The 26790-nt window shown below is 55.9% G+C and overlaps 1 protein-coding gene and 1 long non-coding RNA gene across 14 annotated transcripts in view; one reads left to right on the forward strand and one right to left on the reverse strand.

Moving 5' to 3' along the window:
- LOC100613395 (uncharacterized) overlaps positions 1–26790 on the forward strand; it is a 36567-nt gene that overhangs the window by 9558 nt on the left and 219 nt on the right. For 3 of the 13 annotated variants that reach the window (XR_010154444.1, XR_010154443.1, XR_010154445.1), the window contains 7 exons: positions 14770–15222; positions 16264–16420; positions 16635–17538; positions 17952–18056; positions 18798–18928; positions 23790–26094; positions 26501–26587. This is a non-coding gene — a long non-coding RNA (uncharacterized LOC100613395). Of the gene's footprint in view, positions 1–12763; positions 13668–13813; positions 14497–14769; positions 15223–16263; positions 16421–16634; positions 17539–17951; positions 18057–18797; positions 18929–23789; positions 26588–26790 lie in introns of those variants that run through there. The other 10 variants (XR_010154441.1, XR_010154440.1, XR_010154450.1 and 7 more) reach the window with 10 other exon arrangements.
- Positions 6898–26790, reverse strand: part of TSPEAR (thrombospondin type laminin G domain and EAR repeats) — a 69188-nt gene continuing 49295 nt past the window's right edge. Inside the window, exons 9-11 of the mRNA XM_016938655.3 lie at positions 17323–17510; positions 12909–13010; positions 6898–8309 (exon numbers count right to left, since the gene is read on the reverse strand). Of these exons, the coding sequence (XP_016794144.2) occupies positions 8156–8309; positions 12909–13010; positions 17323–17510 (444 nt within the window). The 3' untranslated portion in view covers positions 6898–8155. The remainder of the gene's footprint in view (positions 8310–12908; positions 13011–17322; positions 17511–26790) is intronic.

Here is a 26790-nt window from a genome sequence, read left to right on the forward strand (position 1 = left end):
TGTTCTCCATGCCCCCTGGCCCAGCCCTCTCCCAACAGGCCCCAGTGAGTGTTGTTCCCCTCCCGGGATTTTGTTTTCTTAAGGAAACACATCACATCAGGCGTTGAAGTGAGTGTATTGACTGTCTGAGGTTTGTGTGCACTTTTTAACCAGAAGTCATGGCTGGGGACACAAAAGCACCTCCTTGCCTATGTAGTTTTGTTCCTTTACCGCTTTAAACAAGCAAGATGTGGTTTGCATTCCTTTTGCTGCTGGTGTTGTTGGCTTTGTGTTTCTGAACAGAAATAACTTGCCGTGCCTTTGCTCTCAAGGTTGTGAAAGCCCCCCACCCCCATATGTTCCTTCCACTCATTTGTCACCGAGACCCTCAGTGTTGCTATCTGTGCATAATGTGTGTGGGTCGGGTTGTGTCAAGCATCAGACGACGTCGGTACCTCTCCTCACTGTGAAGGATGACCCTGTACACACCACCGCTCTAGGCAAGGATGCGACCCACCGTCCCGGGGTTTAACCACATCAGTGTCACCATCGCAAGGGGGTGACAGCCCTTTACAGATTACATATCCTTTTCCTGGTGATTCTCCCTCTTAATCCCTAAATGAGTCCTGCAAGATGGGTGTTGATTCTTCCTATAGCACAGCTGAAAGAGTTGAATGGCTCGTCCTAGAGCACACAGTTTGGCAGGGCTGAGTAAAATGAAACCCAGTGCTTGTCCCTCCAGGCTGCGGCAAACCTGCACTAGAGTTTTATGAAAGTCCAACTTCCTGGCGATAGGCAGAAAAAGCAACGATCACCTTCCCTGATATTTTCACCTAGCAGACAGTCTTCAGCCCAGAGAACATCTTCCCAAAGTCCAAGACAGAAGGTACATGTAGAAATGAAATAGAGGTTCCTCTTCAAAGGGACTTTCCTCCCAGTCTAATTCAGAATAGATAGTAACCTCTTTTAGAAGCAAAGTTTACTCAAAGACCTGTGTTAATATTCTTAAATTCTGCTAGCTGTAATAAATCAACATACTCTGTTCTTAGCTCCCACATTTTAGTCTAGGTATTTGCCCTGGCATGCCTGAACTGGTCCAAGCAAGAATTAGGTCATAGCCTCTTCCTCTTCCTTATTTGGAAGTGTTTTTGCCTCTCTCAGCATTCCACAAGTTACTTCCTCTCTTCCTTTGTTCTCCTCTGCCTTTGCCTCTTTTGGGAAGTTCTAAGTTGCTAGCCAATCGAGACAAACAGAATGTAAGGTCCCATTCCAGCCGATAGAAACTGGGCACAGCAGTAGGGTAGCTGCGTCAGGTTATAAATGACCCTGTCTTTTTTGTGTGTGCTCTTGTGGCAAGACTGCTAGCGAGCGGCACCCTTTCTGCAGAAAGTAAACTAGCCTTGCTGAGAGTTCCTTTGTCTCAGTGTTGATTTCTGCAACACAGAGCACCCGTTCCCAACAGTACACGTGTCTGCCTGTGTGTGTACACATCCACCCATCAGCCACAACCCTATGCCTGAAGCCAGGCACTAGAATGAAATTCTCAGGGTCACGTCATGTTTCAGATTTCAAGTCTCACTTCCCGCACCTGTTACCATTTGGGTCTATGTCTCCCTCCCAGATCATCCTCTGATTCTACCAGAGCCAAACCCAGAACCCTCTGCTCATTTCACCCTTTCAACACACATTTTCCAGGCACTTCTGCTGCTCAGCATCTCCCAAGGGTGAGCCCTGAGCTCTTGCAGGGATGAATGCTTTCCATGGCTTTTCCGTCTGCCTGCAGTTACAACCCCTGATCTCTGGGGACAGGACCTGCCAGGTCTGTCTGGAGAATACCTATGTGAGACTGAAACTGGCTTCTCCCACTCTCAGCCCCAGTGACCTGCTCTGTAAGGCTGGTTATAGGTGTGGCTGCTGCCCCTGCCCAGATGCTTTAGGTTTCCCTCCTGGGATTCTCCTGCCCCTCTAAGCAGCTCTCCAGGGGACCCCATCCTGACGAAGAAAGCAGAAAATGGGGTTCCTGATGAGAAAAGAACTGTTCTGTGAGGAACACAAGTCCTTTTACATGATCGGGCACAGAGAGATGTGGAGAGGGGACAGGAGTCCTGTCCTTCTCCCTCTGAGCTGTGTGTTCATCTTCAGGAGCTGCGTGCGATGACCATGAGGAGCCACTAACCAACAAATCATGCCCACCGGATGCTGCAACCTGCACCACGTAGCTTAGCAGTGTTATTTCTGTGAGCCAGCGAGACTCCCGACAAGCAGCTTTGTGTCGGCCTGCTCCATGTCGCCCTCTTTTGCCTTAAAAACCTGCCTATAATGAAGGCCAAAGAAAGCAAGCTCACGGCCAGGAAGCTCACGGCCAGGCGTACGTGGGTGTGAGTCTTCTGGGCTGCTGTCCTCACCCTGGCTCAAGTCAACTCTTTAAGTTAGACTTCATGCCTCAGCCTCTTCCTTTTAGGTGAACACTGATGGGAATACAGGAAGGGCCCCCGTCCTTCCCTGTCTGAAGCTCAGACTCCGCATGAGAGGACTTCCCACTCCATCTCAGGATGGAGACAGCCTGCTGAGGATGCAGCTTTGTCCAATGAGGTCAGGAGGGCTGGTGGCAGCGTCTGTTAATTCCGTTGGGGCAGCCAGTGGCAACTGGCAGTTATTCCAGCTGAGGATGCTGGGATGGATTTTTTTTTTTTTTTTTTTTTTTGAGACAGGGTCTTACTCTGTCACCAAGGCTGGAGTGCAATGGCATGATCTCGACTCACTGCAGCCTCAACCTCCTGGGTTCAAGCAACTCTTCTGCCTCAGCCTCCCAAGAAGCTGGGATTACAGACGTGCACCACCAAGCCTGGCTAATTTTTGTATTTTTAATAGAGGGTTTCACCGTGTTGGCCAGGCTGGTCTCGAACTCCTGACCTCGTGATCCTCTGCTTCGGCCTCCCAAATTGTGGGGATTACAGGCGTGAGCCACCGCACCTGGCCTGGGACGGAATTTTAAGTGAACTGCGGCCCTTAGCTCATGAGCCCAGCTTCAGTGTCTGATGAAACGACACCGCAGGGATGGGGGAGAGGGGAAGATTCGCAGGTCACGCCGAAACCTCTGGTTAGCCCCCGGCTTCCACATCCTTCCCAAAATCTTTAGCCCAAGTGCCGCACAGCCCCTTTTGCATGTCTTCCCCACTCCTTGGTGGCAGAGGCCCCTGTTGGTAAAGCAACAATAGAGAAGTGGAGAAGATAAAGAGCTGTGAAAACTGCCCCAGAGAAGCTGCAAGAAGCTTTGCTGGAATCAGGTTTTGCATCTCCGAATCGGAGCTCCATTTGTTGGGTCGGGGACCATGCTTAGTGGTTCAAGAACTGACAGAAGAGGTGTTTGCAAAATGCTTGTTGGGAGGATAAAGAAACAGCTAAAGGAAATTTTATCTGAGCCTGAGAGCCGCCTGCACCAGCACAAAGGTAAAGCCCCAGCGCCCTCGGGCCAGGCCTGCTGGAAAAATTCCCATGTGTCAGCCCCAGGAAGACGTGGGCAAGATGAGGCGTATCCTGACCCACGCAGGAAATGGCCCTGCTCTTCTGCTGGCCCCTCTTCCACCATCAAGGCCGCTCATCCAAGTGGCGGGAAGTAATAGGGTCAACTTTTGCACGGCCATTGAGAGGTTTCCTGGAAACCTGGCTCTCTCCCCACCGTTGCCCCATGAGCATGGTGGTGACGAGCTTGGGCTCTGAGATCAGAAAGTCTCAAGTGTGAAACCTCAGTCTTCTTCCTTATTAGCTGTGCGACTTTGGGCAAATTACTTAACCTCTCTGAACCTCAGTTTCCTCAAACTGTAAAATGGGCAAATGTTGGGTGACACTCAGCATAACGTCAGAAATAGTGCCCAATAAATGTTGATCTCATCGGCCCCACAGCCCATTCCGCCACTCCCTTCTTTCTCTTCCTCCCCACAACCCAATTTCATCATTGCCTACAAACAGCCACAGGATAGAACTCGGGGCAGTTCAGGACAGCTCTGGACAGCCCAGAGGTTATTTACAAGTCTAAGAGCAATCAGTGTGTCCTGCCCAACTGCCCAGCTGTTTGAAAAGCACAGTAAGAAGCTGGTGCTGTCCATAAGCCACATAGCTTTCTAGGAATGACAGGGATGTGGATTTACAAAGTCACTCTTGACCCTTTAAAATAACACAACTATTTTCTGCTCCCACCATATCTCAAGTGGCACCCAGATTGTGAGGCCTTCCATCCAGTGAGTAGTGTCACCTGGAGAGGTGGTGACTGATTTAGGGCTCCAGTTTAGGGCTGAACCAGGGTCAGTTGCTTCTTTGTGTGTTGCTCCCCTTTGGCGGAAAGCAAAGGGATTGGACCAGATGATCGTGAAAGAATCTTCCGATGTTAAGATGTAGAGTTTCGATGGTTCCATGATAGAGAGGGATCACAGAAAAGCTCCACAAAGCTTAACCTCCCAGGGGGACAATTACAATAATGTGAAGTTAATGCTAACACAGCATAGTTTGATGTGGGTGTGACGGCATAGGGAGGTCGGGGGCCTGGAGGCTTCTCAGACTCATTCTCAGCACCAGATGTGGCATCAGGAACAGCCTGAAGGGAGGCTAAGGGATCCCGCCCTCTCCCCAGCTCTGAAGATGCCTCCACAGTGAAGAAGAGACAGGGAGCCCCCAACTCTGCACTTTCACTGGCTACTCCCACACTGGGGGGCAGGGGAGGAGGAAGACCCCAACGCCTCCCACCACCGCTACAGACCCCGACCAAGCTTCAGTTCTCACCTGCGCCACCGCCCCAACCACCCCTGAGAGCCATTAGGTGACAGTTGTGCTTCACCTGCAAAAGGTCTTCCTTTGCCAATTTTTGTCACAAGTTTTTGCATATTGTTTGCATAAATTTGCAGGTAGGATTCAAAAGGTCCTGATTCCAATTATACAAGAGAAAACACACTGACTGCAAGTGCAGTTGAAGAAGGTTCTCAGAAGGGCACGCTGGAACCGCTCCCCGGTGCCAGGAGAGGTGTTTGAACTACGTGCTGCTGGGGCGCCCAGACAGGGGCTTCCCCACGATCCAGGAAATCAGAGCTTTTCCAATGTTGGCTTGAAATCGTGGCTAACAAGACAGAAAAGCACTCTTCTCAACCCCAGGGGAAGACTGGGGAGGTGGGCGGGGCCCCAGGGCCCACTGATTCCATCCAAGAGGGGGCATGGAAGGACAGCGGCGAGCCCACGTCTGGAGCTTCTCCCTCCTGTGAAAGGCAAACAGAATCCTGAGATGCCAAACTCACTGTTCCAAAGGGAAAGGGAAAGCTTGGAAATGGCGTCACGCAAAAACCTGCCTCTCAGGAGAACCAGTCTGTTTCTGAACAGAGAGCTTGCAAGACGGCCGGCCGTGTATCTCCCCGGGAGGCCTCCCGCACTCTGACAGTGTGGATGAGCAGCTGATCCTCGCGAGTGTGGGACAAAAGCAAGACTAGGGCTTGCTTTTATTTTTGTTCAGGGACACAGAGCCAACACCACCAGCTGCTAAAGGAATAAAACCACATCTTGCTTGTTTAAAGCAGTAAAGGAACAAAATTACATAGGCCAGGAGGTGCTTTTGTGTCTCCAGCCGTGACTTCTGGTTAAACACTCGAGAAAAACACAGGCTTGGCTTTTTCTTCTTTTCTGTGTCTACTCTATCTGACATCAGATGCAGGTTTGCTGAGTGCCAGGTGAGTGCCTAAAGGGCTGCTCCCCCACCTCCCCCTTTCACTTGCAACGTGCACTCAGCGCGTGCTAATTAAAGCCTCCCAGGAGCCTGACCACTGGCCTCATTGCCTACCCACCGTCTTCTCTCTCCCCCTTCCCCCTGCCCTCTCCTCTCCTCCTCTTTTAAATACTCAGCACCTCAAAACGCTCTCTGGAAAAGGCCTGGCCACAGGTCCTGCTGTGACTGGTGCCGCTTTTTCCTGGGCAGATTCTCAACCTTGGCATCATAACCCTCTAAGCTGACTGAGACCTGGCTCAGACACTTTCAGTTTTGTGCTCCAAACACTGAGTGTTTGGTAACTTTACCCAGAAGTTCTTAGATTTTCAGCCACTCAAGCCAGGCTCTGATGTCCACAATAAGTCCAGATCTAGAACAGTTTGCGGAATGAAGGGATCTGGCTGAGAGATGGGAGTTGGAACAGTTGCGGCACCGTCAGCCTCACATGAACAGAAACAAATTACTCAGACAAACGAGAAGAGCAAGGCCCAACTGGAAAAGCATGTGGGTGAGTCTGCAAACCAAAAAAGTACCCGACCCAGGCCTCGATCAATGGAGAAGTTTATTTTGCCAAGGCTAAGGATGCACCCAGGAGACAGTCTGTGCCTCTCTCCCAAGATGATGTTGAAGGCTTCAGTCAAGGGGAAAAGCCGGCTGGAGGGGGCAGAGGGAGGAGGGTGTAGTCACATGACTGACTGCTCCATGCTGCAGGAGAAAAGGAGCAGGTGGGAACAGTCAGTTACCTGTTTATCTCATGCTCAGTAAATCGGCACTTTCCATGAGATAAGGGGCACACAGCAGCCGCTAGTGGGTATGCTGACCCTCTCATCTGCAGCTGTCTGCTTAGGGCAAAGGGAAAGGCAGCTTCCTGCAGGACTCAGCTTTCAGCTTTTTTCTTCTTGGTTGAGTGAATTGGGGTCTCGAGTTTTTAATCTTCCTTTCACAGGTGCTGACCCAATGAGGCCAATCATGCGTGATTGGGACCTTCTGAGTGACTTGGTGGAAAGCAGGGCCCGACCCCCCTGCCCAGGACGCTTGGGAAAGCCTTGCTGGCTGGACGGAGGGGAAGGAGGCTCTCGGCGACTGCCCCCAGAGGGGAGTGGCTCTCCACTGGCCACAGCGATGGCTGGAGTGAGACCTGAGCCCCGGAAAAACACGAAGGTCCCAAAGCCGGCAAAAGTAGACACTGAGTTTATTATTTGCCAGACAAGGGGAGGCTTCCATTTCATTACGAAAGGTCAGGAGTGCTCTCTGAGCTGAAGGTGAACGGACAGCTGCGGTGTAGGAAATAGGAAGTTTTGTCCACAGTTCTGATTGGCGGAAAAAGCACATTGTAAACTCTCTGAGGATCGCTCCTGTTCCGATTTGTGTTGCAGAAGCAGGAGCACCGTTCCTGGAAGACCGTGGCAGGTGTGGTCTGGGCTGCATGGCCCCGGAGCCTGCTGTCTGTGCCTCTTCTCATGGAGTGGGGGTGGTTTCTCTGGCACCTACATGGGTTAAGAGGGAGGAGCCCTGGGGCCTTGCGCCCATCACCCCCTCTCATCCTCGCTGCCTGTGACGGACAGACAAGCAGCTCTCCCAGCTGCAGAGACAAGATGACCACAGGAGAGCCAGCAGAGGATGCTGTTACCAGGGAGCTAGGACAGCCAGCACACAGGCAGACGGAGGCACGCAGCCTGAGTCCCAGTCAGCCGGAGGACATGTGATTAAAATGCTGCTGAATAGGGAAAAAATCCCGGGCCCAGAAGTTGAGGTCCCTGTGGGTGGGGCCGTGGGGAGGGGGTGCGACCCAGGCCATGCCCAGGCTTGTGATTTCTGACCTCGCGCTAGTGCATTTATGGGTAAACTGAGGCTGGGAGGGAAGCCTCTCTCTGTGTGGGGAGGTGGTCCTCTGTCCGTGTCCGTGGTGAGGGGCTGTGCCCACCCGCTGCCTAGAGAGGAGCACCGGTGCTTTTGTAAAGAGCAGTATAAATACACTTCCGTTCAGATAAAACACAATAAATAGGTGGCGGCAATGGCGGGACGGCACCACACCTGCTCAGGCGGCCGGACGCACACTGCAGGAGTGGCTGGCGAGAGGCCAGCCGCAGGGACACGAGCCGAGGTCCTGTTGTTTGAGGTAAAAATGTATAGAAACGGTTCCTTGACAGCGAAATCCCCGCTTGACACTCAGATGGGCGAGCACTGGCCGGGGCTCTGGGCCTCTGCCCGCAAGACCCAGACCGTCACTGGGGCTGTGGCTCAGAAGGACTCAGAGGTGGATGGATGTCCCTGCCCGAACCAGGGCCGCAGATGGCCCCACCTGCACCCTGCCTGATGCCCAGGCCCGGGATGCCGTAGGCTGGGCCCACCTGGACGTCCAGGGTCACTTGGGGGAGGTGCTGGGGTCCCGCCCCGCCTGGCCACCCCAGTTGCTGCTGGGCAGCCGCGGCCTCAGCGTGTCCTCAGCCGCAGGACCCTGGAGAGGGGCTCCTTGGCGCTGGAGTAGATGAGGTAGGCACCAGCCGTGGTGCTGAAGGCCTCCCAGTCCCTGCAGCCGACGGTGGGGAGGCTGTGCACCGCCACGAAGCCCTCGTAGCCCTGCCACCTGCGGAACAGACAGCGGCAGCCGGGTCAGCCTGGGTTCTGCGGGGCAGCCCCTCTCCCCCGGCTCCCACCCCCGCTGTCAGGGACCCAGCAGCTCTGGGTCACATCTGAGCCTCTTCCATCCCCCCGACTGGCACAGCGTGGGGAGATCGATTCTGGGCCATGAGGGCCTTCTCATCTTGCAAAGCAGGAGGCTGAGGCCCAGAAGAGGAAAGATTCCAGATCTCACCAAGATCCCAGCGCTACCTCCTATCCACCCAAGATCCTACCCCCGGGGACCCCCAAACGTGCAGTTCCGAGGGTCGGCCTCAATCATGAGGTGCGTGACCTTCCCCAGGGCCCCCTCAAACACACGCAGGCCACCACACAGGCTGGAACCCCTCCGTCCTCAGATACAGGAGCCCAGCTCTCTGCCCGCTGCTCTGCGGCCCCACGTCAGGGGCTGCCCCAGGCCCTCATTCTTGCTCTGGGCGGCTGCTGGCTGCCAGGGTTTGCCTTCAAAAGGACTCATTTATCCCAGGAGCTTCCATTTCCGAGGCATGGAGTCCCCAAGGCAGGGCGCCGACATCAAAGGGCACAAGTTGTTTACATTTAATTAAATATTAAATATTAAAGTATGAAACTAAATTCTTCCAGACTGCTTTCTGGAAAAGCCGTGGTGACTCCGGTTCTCACGGGAAAGGGCAGGGTGGGATCCCCCTGGGACCCCCCCAACCCACTCCACTGCCCATCTTTAAAACACTTCCAAACAAATGGGGGAGAACCTGGCAGGGTTTTGCTTTGAGGACAAATCCCTTATAATGTTTATTCACACTGTTCATCTTTTCTTCTAAAAATTCCTATTTATATCTTTTGTCCATTTTTCCAAATTTAAAGACACATTTTTTATTAGTTTATAAGGGTTGGTTTTCTGTCGTACGTGTGGTAAAGAGTTTGTCTTTTGCTTTTGAATAGGATGTCTGTTTCCAGAGAAAGCTTTTAACACAGGTGGTCTACCCAGTGCCTTTCCTTCCGGGCTTGTCTTCTTCATAGAACCCTGAGGTTATACAACTGCCCTCAGCTTTTCTTCTTTTTCACATTTGGACTTTTAATCCATATAACATTTATTTTTGTGTACAATGTGAAGTGGGGGTAAGCTTTTCTTCCAGATTACATGAAGCTAATCTCCCGAATCATATGGAGTTATCAAGTAAAACCCATCCTTTTCTCATTGCCTTCAAATATAGTATTTATGGCCAGGTGGGGTGGCTTACGCCTATAATCTCAGCACTTTGGGAGGCTGAGGCGGGCAGATCATTTGAGGTCAGGAGTTCGAGAACAGCCTGGCCAACATAGTGAAACCCCATCTCTATTAAAAATACAAACATTAGCCAGGCATGGGCTGGGCGCGGTGGCTCATGCCTGTAATCCCAGCACTTTGGGAGGCCGCGGCGGGCAGATCACAAGGTCAGGAGATCGAGACCATCCTGGCTAACACAGTGAAACCCCATCTCTACTAAAAATACAAAAAATTAGCCAGGTGTGGTGGCAGGTGCCTGTAGTCCCAGCTACTCAGGAGGCTGAAGCAAGAGAATGGCGTGAACCCAGGAGGCGGAGCTTGCAGTGTGCCGAGACTGCGCCACTGCACTCCAGCCTGGGCGACAAAGCGAGACTCCATCTCAAAAAAGAAAAAATAAAATTAGCCAGGCATGGTGGCCCATGCCTGTGGTCCCAGCGACTAGGGAGGCTGAGGTGGGAGGATTGCTTGAGCCTGGGAATTTCAGCCTGCAATGAGCTGAGGTTATGCCACTGCACTTCAGCCTGGGCTACAGAGTGAGACCCTGTCCCCCCCAAAAAATAAATAAGAAGGAGATGTTATGAAAAAGGTACCAGGCCCAGATGGCTTTATAACTGAATTTAACCCAGCTGTCAGAAATGAGAGAAAAATCCTATTCAGACTATCCCAGTCCACAGGTGCAGTTAGAAAGCCCTGCAGTGTGTATTTACTGTTAGGCTTCATTTTAAACTGGATAAAGTTAAGTCCCCAAAAGAAAACCACCGAGCAATCTAATTTCCTATTATAGATGCTAAAAGCTTAAAGACAGGCAATTGGAAGCCAGTGGCTTATTCAATAATTCTGCATCATCACCAAGTGGCATCGGGTCTAATAACGCGAGGAGATGTCTCACTATAAATCATGACATCAGCAGTAAACGTAGTGGACCGCACCACGCACTCACAGATGCCAAAGGAGACCCCAGCCCTGGCCCGGATGGCCCACAGCCCATCAAACGGCCATGCTCAGATGTGCTCGTTAAATTAGAGCAAGGTGGGACAGCTGCCGCTTCTGCCGCCATCCAAGATTGTTCTGGAATCTTTAGCTAGGGAAGCAAGCTACATAATCAATTAGAACACTAGAAATCAAGGGGAAATGTTCTTTATTCTCAGAGGTAATTATATTCCTAAGTCCCCTGAGAATCTTTTTAAGAAAAGCTATTAGAACTGATTGGTTAGGGGGCGAGAAAATGATTGTCATGATGAGCAGCTGCAAATGAAAGTTAAAAAGCCAACCCCATTCGTTAAACGTACGATACTTGGAAAACTCCTAGAAACAAATGAGAACACCACAGTGTCTATGAGAGAAAAATTAAATATCAACAACTCCCATGTTAGGATGTCCACACGCCGCATCCCTGACAGAATCCAAAGGCAGAAGCGCCAGCACTCGTGGGTTGTGGCTACACCCGGGGCAGGGCCCCAGCTCAGATCCCACACGGGTGCAGCCAGCGCCGGGCCATCCACTGGGCCCAGCCAATCTCGGAAATGACACCTGACTTGGGACTCGCTGTGAGCCGGTGGCACCTGCGAGAGAAGGTGAGCCCCCGGGGGGAAGCAAGGCTCTGGGAGGAGGCCGGCCTCGGTGAGCCCTCGGGGGAAGCAAGGCTCTGGGAGGAAGCTGCCCTCAGTGAGCCCTCAGGGGGAAGCAAGGCTCTGGGAGGAAGCCGGCCTCGGTGAGCCCTCGGGGGAAGCAAGGCTCTGGGAGGAAGCTGCCCTCAGTGAGCCCTCAGGGGGAAGCAAGGCTCTGGGAGGAGGCTGGCGTTGGTGAGCCCACAGTGGGGAAGCAAGGCTCTGGGAGGAGGCTGGCGTTGGTGAGCCCACAGTGGGGAAGCAAGGCTCTGGGAGGAAGCCGGCCTCAGTGAGCCCTCGGCGGGAAGCAAGGCTCTGGGAGGAAGCCGGCCTCGGTGAGCCCTCGGGGGAAGCAAGGCTCTGGGAGGAAGCTGGCCTCGGTGAGCCCACAGTGGGGAAGCAAGGCTCTGGGAGGAAGCCGGCCTCGGTGAGCCCACAGTGGGGAAGCAAGGCTCTGGGAGGAAGCCGGCCTCGGTGAGCCCACAGTGGGGAAGCAAGGCTCTGGGAGGAAGCCGGCCTCGGTGAGCCCACAGTGGGGAAGCAAGGCTCTGGGAGGAAGCCGGCCTCAGTGAGCCCACAGTGGGGAAGCAAGGCTCTGGGAGGAAGCCGGCCTCAGTGAGCCCTCGGGGGAAGCAAGGCTCTGGGAGGAAGCCGGCCTCGGTGAGCCCTCGGGGGAAGCAAGGCTCTGGGAGGAAGCCGGCCTCGGTGAGCCCTCGGGGGAAGCAAGGCGCTGGGAGGAAGCCGGCCTCAGTGAGCCCTCGGGGGAAGCAAGGCTCTGGGAGGAAGCCGGCCTCGGTGAGCCCTCGGGGGAAGCAAGGCTCTGGGAGGAAGCCGGCCTCGGTGAGCCCTCGGGGGAAGCAAGGCTCTGGGAGGAAGCCGGCCTCAGTGAGCCCTCGGCGGGAAGCAAGGCGCTGGGAGGAAGCCGGCCTCAGTGAGCCCTCGGCGGGAAGCAAGGCGCTGGGAGGAAGCCGGCCTCAGTGAGCCCTCGGCGGGAAGCAAGGCGCTGGGAGGAAGCCGGCCTCGGTGAGCCCACAGTGGGGAAGCAAGGCTCTGGGAGGAAGCCGGCCTCGGTGAGCCCTCGAGGGGAAGCCGGCCTTGGTGAACCCACAGTGGGAAGCAAGGCGCTGGGAGGAAGCTGGCCTCGGTGAGCCCCCGGGGGGAAGCAAGGCGCTGGGAGGAAGCCGGCCTCGGTGAGCCCTGGGGGGGAAGCAAGGCGCTGGGAGGAAGCCGGCCTCGGTGAGCCCTGGGGGGGAAGCAAGGCGCTGGGAGGAAGCCGGCCTCGGTGAGCCCTCGGGGGGAAGCCGGCCTTGGTGAACCCACAGTGGGAAGCAAGGCGCTGGGAGGAAGCCGGCCTGGATGAGCCCCCGGGGGAAGCAAGGCGCTGGGAGGAAGCCGGCCTGGATGAGCCCCCGGGGGAAGCAAGGCTCTGGGAGGAAGCCGGCCTGGATGAGCCCTCGGGGGGAAGCCGGCCTTGGTGAACCCACAGTGGGAAGCAAGGCGCTGGGAGGAAGCCGGCCTGGATGAGCCCCCGGGGGAAGCAAGGCGCTGGGAGGAAGCCGGCCTGGATGAGCCCCCGGGGGAAGCAAGGCTCTGGGAGGAAGCCGGCCTGGATGAGCCCTCGGGGGGAAGCAAGGCTCTGGGAGGAAGCCGGCCTGGATGAGCCCCCGGCGGGAAGCAAGGCGCTGGGAGGAAGCTGGCCTTGGCAGCTCATTACCTGTAAATAATACTGTTCACCGAGAAGGTACGCCCATCGAAGGAGTTGGCCACCACCAGGAAATAATCTTCTCCCACCGAGAAAAACTCCCAGTCCAGAGCACTGCAGGAACAAGTGGGCGGGTATTAGGACACAACAGACATCGCCAGGGAACTGGGGGATTGGCCAGAAGCTACCTCCCAAATTCACAGAGGAGGAGCCGGGGCCAAAGTGGGGAGTGATTTTCTCACAGTCACATATGTGTTGGTCTATTCCAGGAAAATGTAAATTAGTTGTTTGCTTAAAAAAAAATTTCAAACTTTATTTTATTTTATTTTTGAGATGGAGTCTAATTCTGTCACCCAGGCTGGAGTGCAGTGGCGAGATCTCGGCTCACGGCAACCTCCGCCTCTCGGATTCAAGCGATTCTCCTGCCTCAGCCTCCCCAGTAGCTGGGATTACAAGTGTGCGGCACCACACCCGGCTAATTTTTGTATTTGTAGTACAGACGGTTTCACCATGTTGGCCAGGCTGGTCTTGAACTCCTGACCTCAAGTGATCTGCCCACCTCAGCCTCCCAAAGTGCTGGGATTACAGGCATGAGCCACCATGCCTGGCCTCAAATTTTAAATTATGGTAAAATACATATAACATTTCCCACCTCAACCATCTTTAGGTGCACAGATCAGGGGCATTAAGCACATTCATACTGCTGTGTGGCCGCCCACACCATCCACCTCCAGAACGCCTTCATCCTGCGAAACCGAAGCTCTGCACCCAGTAAACATCACCCCCTCCCCCCTCCCCCCTCCCCCCTCCCCAGCCCTGGCACCCACCACGCCACTTTCTGTCTCTATGAATTTGACCACTCTAGGGACCTCATATAAATGGAATTGCACGGTATTTGTCCTTTGTGTCTGCCTTAGCTGAGACTCCAGTGACTCAAGGTTCATCCGTGTCACACTGTGTGTCAGAATCGCCTTCCTTTCTAAGGCCGAGTAACGCTCCGCTGTGTGAATGGACACGTTGTGTTTGTCCATCCGCTGACAGACACTTGGGGAATTTCCTCCATGTGGCTACTGTGAACGCTGCTGCTATGAACACCGGGGTACACAAGTCCACTTTTAAGAGGTTGAAACAATCAGAGAAAAAGTCTCAGGCTGCTGGTGCCTGCTGGAGGCAGGAGCTTGGTTTCCCGCTCTGGACACTGTGCAGAAATGGTGTCACAGTGCTGTGGCCTCTGTGCCTGGTTTCTTCTCTCAGCATTGTGTCTTCAGCTGTAAGGTCAGCGGCCGTGAGGTCACTCCAGGAGGGGCCTACAGGACCTGCAGGACCTGCTCGTTCACAGATGTTCTCCTACAAGCAGAAGCTGTTTCTTGTTGGAAACAAGTTTGCTGTGTCCTGTCTTAGGAGTCTCGCCTGAATTTACCAAGGATGCATCTGTGCTTGGGGATGGCTCGGTTTGAGGGGTCTGACGAGCGGCTCCCCCGGAACCTTTCCTCCCCAGGAGCCCACCTGCCGAGCTGTCAGCGTCAGCCCCACATCTCAAGATGAGGAAACGGAGGTCAAAGCCATGCACACGCAGGCGTCCTGCTGACATGCAGGCCAGGCAGGTGCCTCTGTGTTCAGCAGCCTCAGGGCTGTGGCCAGTTCAGGCAGCAGAGGGGCCTCATCCCAGTGCTTCCCTGCAGGCAGTGGTGGGGCCGGCCTGCAGCAGGGGCTGAGACGGGGCCTTGGGAGAGGGAGGGATCACAGAGGTGTCCAGCGACAGGCAGGGCGGGCAGAGCCCATGGGGCCTTGGGCTCCTCACTCCTTCGGTCAGTCAGGGTGACATCTGGAGCCACCTCCATTAATGGCGGGTTATGATTTGGTTCCCATGCAGCCCGTGCCAGCTCGCTGGGAGGAGGACGAGGACACCTGTGATCACATGCTCTGGTCTGGAGGCACGGCCGCGGGCCCCGGGTCAGCGTGAATCCGCGGGGTTACTCCTCAGTCGGATCTGAGCTCTGAAACCCAGACTCGAGGAAGACAAGCGGCCACGTCGGATGTACCAGTGGTGGAAGATCCTGTCCGGCTGCACCGAGGCTCACATCAGAAGCCGGCTTCGGTTTCACCACAAAACAAGGCGTCTAGTGCCCGATTCTGCCTCCAACGCAGCCCTGGGTCACACTCGCTGTAGGACAGATGTTATTCTTCAGAATCACACCCTCTGGCAAATGCCCGTCATCGGACAAATGGACGGATGAAGTGTGACTCAGCCATGAGAAGGGGGATGCTCTGAGCCGCGCGGCCATGCCACCAACCCGGAGGACACGGTGCTGCGAGAAAAAGCCAGGTACAGAGGCCACGGCTCTACGAGTCCATTTCTGTGCAGTGTCCAGAACGGGAAATCACAGAGACAGGAAGTGGGCCCGGGGGTGCCCAGTGGGGAGGGAGGGGCTGGAAAAGGGTGTGGGGGGCTCCTTGTGAGGGGATGAGAATGTTCCAGAGTTGTCTGCAGCCGTGGCTGCACATATCTGTGGATTTAATAGAACTACTGAATCTAAAAAGCAAACACAAGCGACCATTTGAAGGCATCAGAGCCAAGGTGATACACAGAAGCCACGAAACCCCTCAGCGCCCTTGAATAGGGTTTTGGACTTGGTGAGGCCACATCACGTCTCCGGGAAGTGTAGGGAATTCCCCATGCTGGGTAGAAGGGCTAGGAGTTTGACTTGTGTGTGCTGTTTTGATGGTAATTATTAAACATTACCTTAATTAATTGGTAAGTACTTTCCGTGTTTCATAATTGAGTTCATAAATGGTCCACACCACTGTCCAGTGGTGACAGGGCCATAAGTCGCGAGCTTGTAGCTGTGTTCTGTCAGTTCCCGCAGCTTTCAAATCCCGAGGTGTCTGCCTCATCTGTTTCTAGACTGGGCATCATCTCCATGACTAATCACAATTCATTCTCCAACTTGTCTTATTCTAAACGTTGTTCTAAAAAGCCTAATGTTTGTTTTGTTCTCGGCGTTGACATTGGATGGCGTGGATTCGTGCTGGGGACACACAACTGCCACCGCTGCCCTGTGCCTGTTTCTCCTGCCATGGCTGCCAGGCCACGCAGGGGCCACGGAGCCCACAGGCAGGTCACTCCGGAATCCCCAGTGCCCCCAGCAGACACCGCCGCTGGGTCTTTTTCTTTATTCTGAGTGTTCTTTAATTTTTAAAAATCATATAAGTAAGATATTAGTAAGTTAACATTGTTGTCCTTTGTAAAGCCAGGAGTTCAGAAGTAACAGGGCAAATAGGGAAAGTCCTTCCTGGCCTGTCTGCATACCCCTGCAGCCCTCCCGGTCCTGGGGTGACTGCTGACGGAGAGGGCACTCCCTTCCAGAGTCTTCTCTGCACGTCCACGGGCACGCACAGCTGAGCGGCACACAGCGGCCGGGCTTGCTCCTCCGCACTGGGGACACGAGATTTCACTGCACCTCACCCAGCCCTTTCCACAGAGCAGTTCATCTTGGAGACTCTTCCCCTTGAAGGGTCTAAAGGTATGTGTTGTTGTGTGTCTCAAGCTGAGATTAGAGCCCAGTGCCCAGGAGGGGCAGGTGAATTGTTACCGAATGAAATAGGAGTGCATGAAACCCGAGGAAACCTGGGAAAGCCGCCTGCTCCATCCCAGGATGGGAATGGGCCAGATTCCAGCTCCAAGCTTGACCCATGGCCCCTGGCTCTGGGATCTGGGTAATACGGATTCAATTGCAGGTTTATTCACAGACTTCGGAATTCCACCCCAGAGGACGCCCCACCCTGGTCAGGATGGTTGTGGATTCTCAGTGCCCGGTGTCCAAAATGTGCCCACGCAACCTCCTGTGGCTCCACAGAGCGTGTCGGTCTGGAACCATCACTTTCTCGTACATACAGACCCACCCTCCGTGTTCCCTGGATCTCACATCTGTCTCAACACGCCAGTCTCCGTGTCCTGGTGTTTGTTGTCGGGGAAGATGCAACATCGGGGGAAGGGAGTAATCATGTCTGGTGGCAGCTGGCACTGGCAGGCAGCGGGCACTCGAAGCCTGCACCTGTCCCTCTGGGGCCTTGGCTATCCCTCTGGGGCCTTGGCTATCCCTCCGCACGACGGGCATGAAGCCCCCTCCTGCCTCCACTGCTCGGATGAAAGGAGGTGATGGGTGTGAAGGGGCAGAACTCTGCACACAGCGCCCGGCTCTGGGAACCAAACCTGTGGCTCAGGGCGGCACTGACTTCCCCAGGCCAGGAAGGTCCCCAGGCCATTCTTTCCACAGGAAGGTCCCCAGGCCAGTCTTTCCACGGGCAGGTCCCCAGGCCAGTCTTTCCACGGGAAGGGTGGTGAGGATGAGCCTAACGGGGATTCCGACATGGTGGGCCTCCCAGAGATCAGCCCACCCTCCCACTGGCCTGTGGAGGCGCATACCTGCAGGTGAGAATGTCCTGGAACTTGACAAAGGCCTGCGCGGTCACGTTCAGCTCGTAGATGACAGAGTTGATGACATAGGAATCATTCTGGACTTGCATCTCCACATCGTAGCTGTGACTGTTTGCCACAGCGAGGAAGATCCTCTCCCCGATCTGGAAGACCTCCCAGTCTGCAGCACCGAACGTCTAGGACCAAAGGAGAGCAGGTGCAGAGGTATGGTGGGGGAGCAGGCGCAGAGGTGTGGTGGAGCGGGCGCAGAGGTGTGGTGGGGGAGCGGGCGCAGAGGTGTGGTGGGGGAGCGGGCGCAGAGGTGTGGTGGGGGAGCGGGCGCAGAGGTGTGGGGGAGCGGGCGCAGAGGTGTGGGAGAACGGGTGCAGAGGTGTGAGTGAGCAGCACTCTCCCTGGCTGTCCCCAGGGCTGCCACTTGGCAGGATGTGGGATCTTGGCACAGCCCAGTGCCCGCTGTGCTCCAGGTGCCAGACGTGGCACTCCTGCTGGCAGCCTCCTTGGCCACTTCTTCCTGAATGTTAGTGCCAGCTGTGCCCTGCCCCGCCCCGCCCCGCCCCGCCCCCAGCGACCATCTGTGTGACTTGCTTCTCAGCAATCCATGCCTTCTCCTACTCCAGGCCCCAGTGCTGTGCGTCCTACGAGCACCACCTGCTGTCTCACCTCTTCTAGGAAGCCCACCCTGATCCCTCTAGTCCCAGCCTCAGACACTGAAGCAACATCAGGTACCTCTCGAGTTTTCTCTTACACGCTTTCCCTGGCCTTGCAGTTTGGCTGAGTCTTTCCTCTGGCTCTGTAGACAGAAGCCATCTCTGGGTTCCTGTGCTTGCCATTCCTCCATAAATCACTTACCACCCTCAAGAGGCAACAGGTCTGGGGCTGCACACGGAGGCCCAACTGCGGCACCTCTGCCACCAACCTTGAGCTGCAGGAGCCTGTCTGCATGTGGGGTCCACAAGGCGGAAGCTTCTGCCAGCACCTTGGGGATAAGGGTGGTGGGGCTGCACGGGGAAGGGGAAAGCTGCTTCCCTGGGGACAGTATCCCCACAGGCCGGGGATCCCTGCGCATGGTCCCAGGTTGTCCTAGCTGAGGACAGAGCCGGTCATGCTGGGGGCTGTGTCTCTTCCTGACTCACCCCCGTCCGGAGGGCCTTCTGCCTGAGGGACATTGCACCACCGGGCCAGGTAAGAGGCAGCTCTGAGAGCCTCCCGTGACAGCAACCACTGGGACGTTTTCTATTTGCCCAAATCGACCAGCAAGGGCCGGGCTCAGACGCCCCTGGGTCTGATGCGACCTGCCCTCCGCAGCAGGTCAGGCACCCTCCCTTGCTTGTATGTTCAGGACGGGGCTGCCCAGGCATCTTCTGGTCCCCCTGACTGTCCGGCGCCTGCCCGGCCGGCTCAGGTGCTGCAGGAAAGAGAAAACTCTGGGCCCAACGTCAACGTGCGTTCTCCACGCCCGGCAGGGGGCGCCGTTGCCCGCCCGAGCCCGAAGAGCCTGGGGGCAGGGGAGGGCGCCACAGGTGAGGACACAGCTCCGTGGGCACCAGGCAAGGTCCCAAAGCAGATCCGCAGCCGGTCAGAGGAGCGCACATGGGTGAGCTTAAGCTAAGAAACCAAGACTTACTAGGCAAGGACAGGGGACCAGGACACCTGGCGGCGCCGAACCCTCGGTGGGGGCGGGGGCGGGGGTGGGGCCAGTGGCTGGCTGAGGCTTTCCCGGGTCAGCGCGCCCTCCCCTCCTGCGGCTCCACGAGATGTGACTATTCCTATCTGCTGGAGAACAGCTGTCCAGGGCCACCCCACGTCCTTCAAGGGGACTCTGAGTCACTCTGGGCCGGTGGGACCTTCAGCATCATCTGGACTTTGGCTGCCTCACAGGTGGGCGGGGGGGAGTGTTACACACAGGCCAGTTCTCTGACTCAGCAGAATAGAAACAGGAATCATCAGACTGTTCAACCCTGGGCTCCTCCCACGCCTGTGCTGAGGAAACCAGCTGAGTGGGCAACCCTCACGTGTGTACACATTTGTCACATGCCTGCACACACCTGCACACACACCGTGCACACACCTGCACACACAGGCCCATACCTGCACACCTGCATGTATGCATACATAAACATGGATGTGCACTGTGCACACGCACACACATGCACACACACATGCACATACCTGCACACATGCATGCATACACAAACATGGATGTGCACTGTGCACACGCACACACAAACGCACACACACACACCTGCACGCACAGGCCCATACCTGCACACCTGCACGCACAGGCCCATACCTGCACACCTGCACGCATGCATACACACACAAACATGGATGTGCACTGTGTACACACACACGCAGGCATATATGCTTACATTTTTACATGCACGCCTGTACACGTGGATACACATGCAGATACACAGGCCTGCTCATGTATACATACACATGTACACCTACACACGTACACCTACACACATGTATGTACGCATGCAACCATGCATCTGTGTCCACGTGCATATGTGTATACTTGCACACATGCCTGTACACAGGCACATCCCTGTAGGCACACACATGCACCCGCCTGCATGACATCTACACACACATGCACCCGCACAGCACAGCTCTCCCCACATTGCTGGAAAAGACTGAAGACACACGCCTCCAGCCCTGGGTGTCCTTCCAGTGAAGCCCCTGCTTCTTAGCTACTTGCTGATGCTCACCTGTGTTGAGGCAGATCCTGATGGACTGCCGGGGCCAGAAGAGCCTGAAACTCCCTCTCAGGGAAAGGCCCAGAGAGCCCGCCCTGTAGCAGCCCAGGGTGATGGGGGACCCCGAGCTGGCACTCAGCACTGTGTAGAGAGAGCTTTACTGCAAGTTGGGGCTGAGCCGGGCACCACATCTCAGTGATGAGTGAGGTGCCTTCCCTGCCCAAAGGAGCCCTGGAACGGGCTGCTGCAGATGGGGGACCATGGAGGGGCTGCCCGGGGCCTTGGGGGCACAGAGGAAGAGGGCCCAAAGGCATGGAGGAAGGACAGGGGAGTTGGCAGCAGGAAGCAGGGAAGGGTATCCAGGCAGAAGGAACTGCAGGACAGACACAGAGGACTGAGGGAGCCAGGAGGGCTGGGCACACACAGAGTGCGGAGCAGGGGCTGGGGCGGGCCTACAGGGCCTGGGTGCTGTGGAAAGCAGCTGGGCCTCCAGCCAAAGGTCACTGGGGAGCCGGAGGAGGCTTTTGAGCAGAACGAGGAGGTCAGATGTATGTGGACGGCTCTGAGACCCACAGGAGCTAGGAAGGTGTCAGGAGAGAGGTGAGCCGGGTGGGGTGGGGTGGGTCGGGTCCCACTCCTAAGATGGGAAAGAAGGGTGGTGTCCTTGGAGACAGGCTTCTGGAGACCCCTCAGAGAACTCGGTACATCCCTAGGGATGGAGACAGGGGCTTTGGGAGACCCCCTCAGAGAACTTGGTATTTCCCTAGGCATGGGTGGCACACGGGCTGCTGTGTGAGCCCTGGGGAGGGGCAGGTGGCAGGAGCGTAGGGTGGAGGTGTCGGTGCTCTGGCCACAGCCCTGAGGCTGGTGGAGACCCTGGGTTGGGAATGCCCGAGACGGGCAGTCTGGTCTGGTGGGACCTGCAGCACTGCAGCCTGCCTCCAGGGCAGGGATTGTGCCCACGTTTCATGGGGTGGCAGGGAGCAAACTTTGAGTTGCATCTTGGTTGGAGCCCAAGGTGGGGCATGTATTTGTTCCAGGAAGAGCACGTGTCAGCTGTGGGGGTGGGCATGGAGGTCTGTCCAGGGCATGGCAGTGGCCGGAGTCAGTGCTGTGTGGCCACCTGCCTGGGTGCTGCTACGAAGCAGAGCTCTTACTGGGGTGCAGGGCCAGACAGGCCTGGGGGGCCGGGGGCGGCTCAGAGGCTACTCAAGTCACCCTTCTGTTCCCTGTACCCAGCGAGGGTCTGTGCACCAGATTTAGCAAATCCAGGGTCCCTGTTCAATCTAAATTTCAGACAACGAATGATTCTTTAGTCTGTGTGTATCCCATGTAATACTTGAAACATACTTTGGCAAAAAGAAAAATTAGTTTATGTGCAACTGGCTGGAGGCTGGCAGAACCCCCACGGGGTGTCACCGGCTCCTGGTCCCAGCATTTAGCTGGCCGAGTCCACGGTAGGGTGGTCATTGTCATTGGCTATTGACAGCCCTGCCTCCCTACGCCAGGCTGTCAGAAGCCCCTTGCAGGTTGGAGTGAACCTGTCCCTCTGCTGAAGCCGGGGCCTTCTCACATTCAGAAGTGAGGAGGTGCCCCCCAGGGGCTGTGCCAACCCAGGCAGAGGGTGTGCAGCGTGGGACCCGCTGTCAGGCCACTCCCAGATTTTAAGCACATTAGGGACTCATAGAGGAGAGAAAAAGAATCTTCACATCAAAGGCCCTGCCAAACCCTGGCTGGCACGGGAGCCAAGCGACCAGGCACCTGCTGGGCTGGGCAGGCCCTTCCCGCCCTCCCTCCAATGGAATTCCCCAGAGCCTGGCCCTGCTGCCCTGGCACGGTGCCTGGCAGCTCAGGAGCATCTTGCTGGGATGATGGTGCTTCCGGGACTTGGCATACAGGAGCACCTGGAGCCCCCAACGGCTCCCTCTAGGGCGGGTGGGCACCCGGTAATCAGTGGATTAGTTGCTGGGCAAAGAGGCCCTTGGGTTCTGGCTTTGATACGGCAAAGAAAGAGGATGCCTCTGTGGTCTGGGAGTGCCAGGGGAGGGGAGGGAGGCAGGATGCACCCCTGGGGCTCCCTCCCTAGCCACCAGGAGAAGGCAGTTCCCCAACAAGCCCTGGTTGGGGGGGCAGTGGCATCCTCTCCGAGGGTAGCCAGCTAAGGCTGGACAAGCATCCCGAGTGGCCATGGGGGCAGCGCTACCAGATGACAGGTGACTCCCTTGAGAGAACTGGGCTCAGCACACTCCCCAGCCAACTCCTGGGTGCCCCCCGAGCTCTTCCCGGCCCTGCAGAACCCGCAAGCCTGGCACCTTCCCCAAGCTGCCTAGGCCACTGCCAGCTCCTGTGTCAGAGAAGACAGAAGTTATGGGGCATAGCTGCCACCTTCCTGGAGCCCTCCCGCCCAGGCTCTGCCCAGCCCCTTCAGGCTGTCCTGGGCAGTGCTGACCCCTCATGCCACCCCCTTGACAGATGTGCAGATGGAGACTCAGACACAGCCAGGCCTCATGAGGGTGCTTAGGGGCTCCTGCCTGTTTTTCTAAGCACCACACGGCTGCCTGCCGGGCACCTGTCCCCAGAGTGGCCCCCACTGCATCCTTGCCTACAGCACCTCTTGCCCTTCCATGGCCATGGAAGCGAGTACACACACGTGTGCATGAGCGTGCATGTACATGTGTGTTGAGCCATGGGCGGGACTCTTGGGAAGTGTGTGGCACCAAGTCGGGGGCCCAGCTGTGACGAGGGGTCCTTGCTAACATGGTGGCTGCTGCTGGCCTTGTGAGGACCCCACATGCCGACAGCTGCAATCACAGAAGCACCAAGCTTTGGAAGCTGCAACACCTTCTGAGGTCTGCAGCAAACTCAGAAGCCAAACCTATTTTGGAGTCCACATTTGGTGACCGCGACTGCAGGGCCTACTCCATCAGCTCAGGGAGCAGGACCCTGTGCCTAGACTTCTAGGGACAGAGCTCACTCCTCCTCTGGTCCAAGCTGGGGAGGCCCAGTCATTGGAGGCCTGGTGTCTCGCACCTGGAAGAAAGTTCTAGAATTCCTGGTGGGATGGGCAGAAAGACTTTGAGGGCAGGCGGAAGAATGGGACATCAAACCACCTTCCCCAGGGTGGGCAGCCAGCTCCTCATATCTGCCCTGGGGCTGCAAAGTCCTGCCATGCCCACCGACCATTCCCTTGGAGCACTGTACTTAACCTGCAGTGCCCTGGGAATGCCCACCCTGTGTTTCTGGGAGAAAGTGAGGTCTGTGTGCACAGCTCCTCAAACCCCACCTGCACCCCACACCCCCGCAGACCCCTCCAGAAAGGGCGCCTCTCTACGGCACACACGCACTTTCAAAGCATCTCGGCTTCACCCGCTTCAAAGCTCACGTTCATGAAAGACATTGCAAAACTCAAACAGTAAACAAATTAAGACATCTCTAGGACCTAAAAGGATTTCAACACAATGTGAAAAATGTTGGCAAAACATGAAAGTGGGCTTTGTGAGTTTTGAGGAATTACTGAGTTTTGAAAGATGAGGCTCAGGCCAGGTGGAGAGGAAGCCCGTCCATGTGTGCGTGGTCCCAGCGCCTTCCCAGGGCCCTCCTAAGGCACCTTCAGGGCCTGGGCCATGATGGCGCCCCCAGCAGCCAGGTCCCCGTTCCCGGAGTTCTGGTTCTGCTTTGGGAGCTGCAGCCGTGCTTCCTTCTGTCTGCTGTGGTCCTGCTCCAGCCCCTGCTCTTCTCTGCTGTTTCTTTCAGGTGGATGTCACCCACCCCTTGGGACTTCGCCACGGGTCGCTAGCCCAGACCCTCCCCTTGGTTCCGGTGGTTCCATTTCTGCCCCTTTGCTGCTGGCCCCCTTCTGAGGATGCCCGTGCATCTCCAGGACTACTGCTCCAGTCCTTGGTGTAGATCAAAGCTGGCCTTCACATGCGGCCTGAAAATGTAGAGTGGCCGCCTTCTGGGCTGGGCTGCCACCCCACCACATCACCCGTGACAGAAGCCCCGTGTTTTTCAGTAACCACGTTCCACGAACACCTCCCGACTGCCTTCCAGCACACACAAAGATCAACGAAGCTCAGAATCCAGTCCCGATGTCATTTCATGAAGAGCAGGTAGTCCATCAAAGGGATGGGCCCCATGAGTGAAGGGCTGAGACCCCACCATGGTGTGAGGCGTCCCAGGCACTCCCGTCACGGCCCAAACCAGGCTGCAGGCTCCATCCCCATGGGGCAGGCACAGAGGAGGCGATTCATATGGACAGGAGGTGATTCATGTGGACACAGAGACACCTGTGGACGCCCTGGCTCGGCCGCTTACTGCCGTGTGTTTGTGGCCAGGTCCCTGCTCCTGAGCCTCAGTTTCCACACCTGTGAGATGGGTCTGAGGTGGAATCGCCAACCAGCTGAGGATGCGCAGCCACAGACCACCTTCCAGAAATCTCCAAAAGGCTTTCCAAAACAGGAAAACAAGGAAGGCTGCCATCAGCAGGAATTCCAGGGCTTTCAGAATGAGGCTGTCAGGAGTGAAGGGAGCTGTGCTCCACATGCAGGGCAGTGGCCAGGGCTGCCAGGTCTTGTTTATCTGGGAGCGCCAGGCTGCCTGCCTGCACCTGGTCTGGGCACCCGAAGGCAGAGCTGCTCCTGCTTAGGGTCTGTGGCAACTGTCCTCCTCCGTGGGTGCTGCTGGGAGCTCCTCTGATTCCTGGTGGGCGGCTTCTGGCCTCGCCTCTTCACCCACGGTGTAGGGTGTGGGATGGAGATGCAGGGCCTCTGCTCTCCTTCTCCTCTCCCCCAAGCAGCCTGGGTTGTACCTCCACTAATAAACACCAACACCCGCGCCCAGGGTGGGTTCGGCCACGGGGCGATTCTCTGAGTGACACATCAGGATCAGCTTCGTGTGGTCCTGACCTTACGGTAATGTCAGCCCCCAGAGCCAGGGGCCGGGCTATGGCACCACCCACCCAGGCGATTTCTATGTCGGGATGACCGACTGTGCCATCCCTGGGGCAGTCCCCCATGCCAGGCAAACATTCTCCTTTCATGCTTAAAATCACAGGACGGGCTCGCTCACCCGCTTCGTCCTTGGACCTGTGATCTATGTACGCTGCTTTTCAACAAGTTTCTGGTTGTCCCCTCCTGGGTCTGGCCCTCCCCTCCTTCCTTCCTAGAGGAAGAAAACACACCAGCTCTGCATGCAAGAACGCTCCCAGCTCTCCCATCTTCCCATCCCAGGAGCCCCTCGCTCCTGCACCCTGGGGCTTTCGGTCCTGTCCCACCTCAGCGGCTGCTGCACAGGAAGGCCGTCCTGGCCTGGCCCCTGTGTCTCTGCCTTCCTCGACTCCTGCAGTCTGTGCTTCTGTCACTCCTTCAGCACGCCATCCCTGGACACACTTTGTGCTCTGTGGACTCCACAGCCCCCAAACCCCCCCTTATGCCCTCCCTGACCCCAGACCATCTGGGCTGGCTTCTCTCTAGGACACATACCAGTTCTCATTCCAGAACTTTCCTTATGGTCATCTTTGGGTGGAGCTACCACTTCCAGTTCTGATCTTCTGCATCTGGTTGAGGACCTGGGCTTGCCAGTGCACCCCCCAAGAACACCGCCTAGTCCAGGGCTCCCACATGTCTCAGACTGACAGGAGACTGGGTCATATGACCGGCACTAGCCAATGAGCTGTGAGGACATGTGAGCACAGGTCCAGCTAGGCTGGGTCATATGACAAGCATTAGCCAATGAGCTGTGAGGACACGTGAGTACAGGTCCAGCTAGGCTGGGACATGTGACTGGCACTGGCCAATGGGTTGTGAGCACAGGTCAGGTCAGCCCCTTCCTGCTGCTTCCCACTGTGTGTGCTCCTTGTCTGACTTGATATGAGAACTAACCCAATATGGCAGGAAGCCACTAACATGTGGGAGCCGTGCATGGCAGTGGCCAGCGTCCTTGCCCTGCGGGGGCGCTGCGGACATCACTCGCCTTCAGAACACTGAGCCCTCCTACCTCCTGATATCCAGGGCTGCCGATGGGAAATCCCAGGCTGCCGCGGCTCCTGTGTGCTTTGAAGGTAACTTTCCTTTGCTCTCGCGCTCCTTGGGCTCAGCGCCCTTTCAGTCTGATGAGATCTGGGCTGTTTTCTTCAAGGCTTCTCTGACAATTCCATCACTGTCCTCACCCTCTTCTTTTTTTCTAGAACTTTGGTTAGCCAGAGACAGACTCTCCTGGGTTGATTCTGTCTCTTTTCATTCTACATTCTAGAAGATACTCTTAACTTTATATTTCAGTCATGTTAATGAATGTCTTCTTTTAATGCCAGCAATTGCATTTTTATGTCCAAGCTCTCTAGTAGCATTCTTTATTTCGTAAGTGCAGTATCATCTTGAATACTTCTGAAGACAAGTATAACTTAAAAAAATTCCTTTCTGTTTCTAGAGCTAGCTCAGTTTCTTTCAGCCTATCTTTCTTTTCTTTAGCCTGACTCCTGCAGTTTTCAGGATTTTTGTCAAACATCGGGGACGCTTAGCTGGAGAGGATGGCATGGGTGACACGCAGCTGGCCAGGTACGCTCTGGGGCACTGGGGCATCTTGAGCACCTTGGTGCAGTGTCGTGAAGAAGACACTGTAAATTGGACTTGGTGTTATCACAGGGGCTTTAGGATCACGGTGTTGGTAGATCTAGGATGATAATCTCCAAAACGCACTCCCCAACCCACTGCAGGGATCCTTTCTCTTGTCACCTCACTTTGTGATTTAGAATGCAGGG

This window comes from Pan troglodytes, chromosome 22 (assembly GCF_028858775.2).
Source record: "Pan troglodytes isolate AG18354 chromosome 22, NHGRI_mPanTro3-v2.0_pri, whole genome shotgun sequence".
Classification (NCBI taxonomy): Eukaryota; Metazoa; Chordata; class Mammalia; order Primates; family Hominidae; genus Pan; species Pan troglodytes.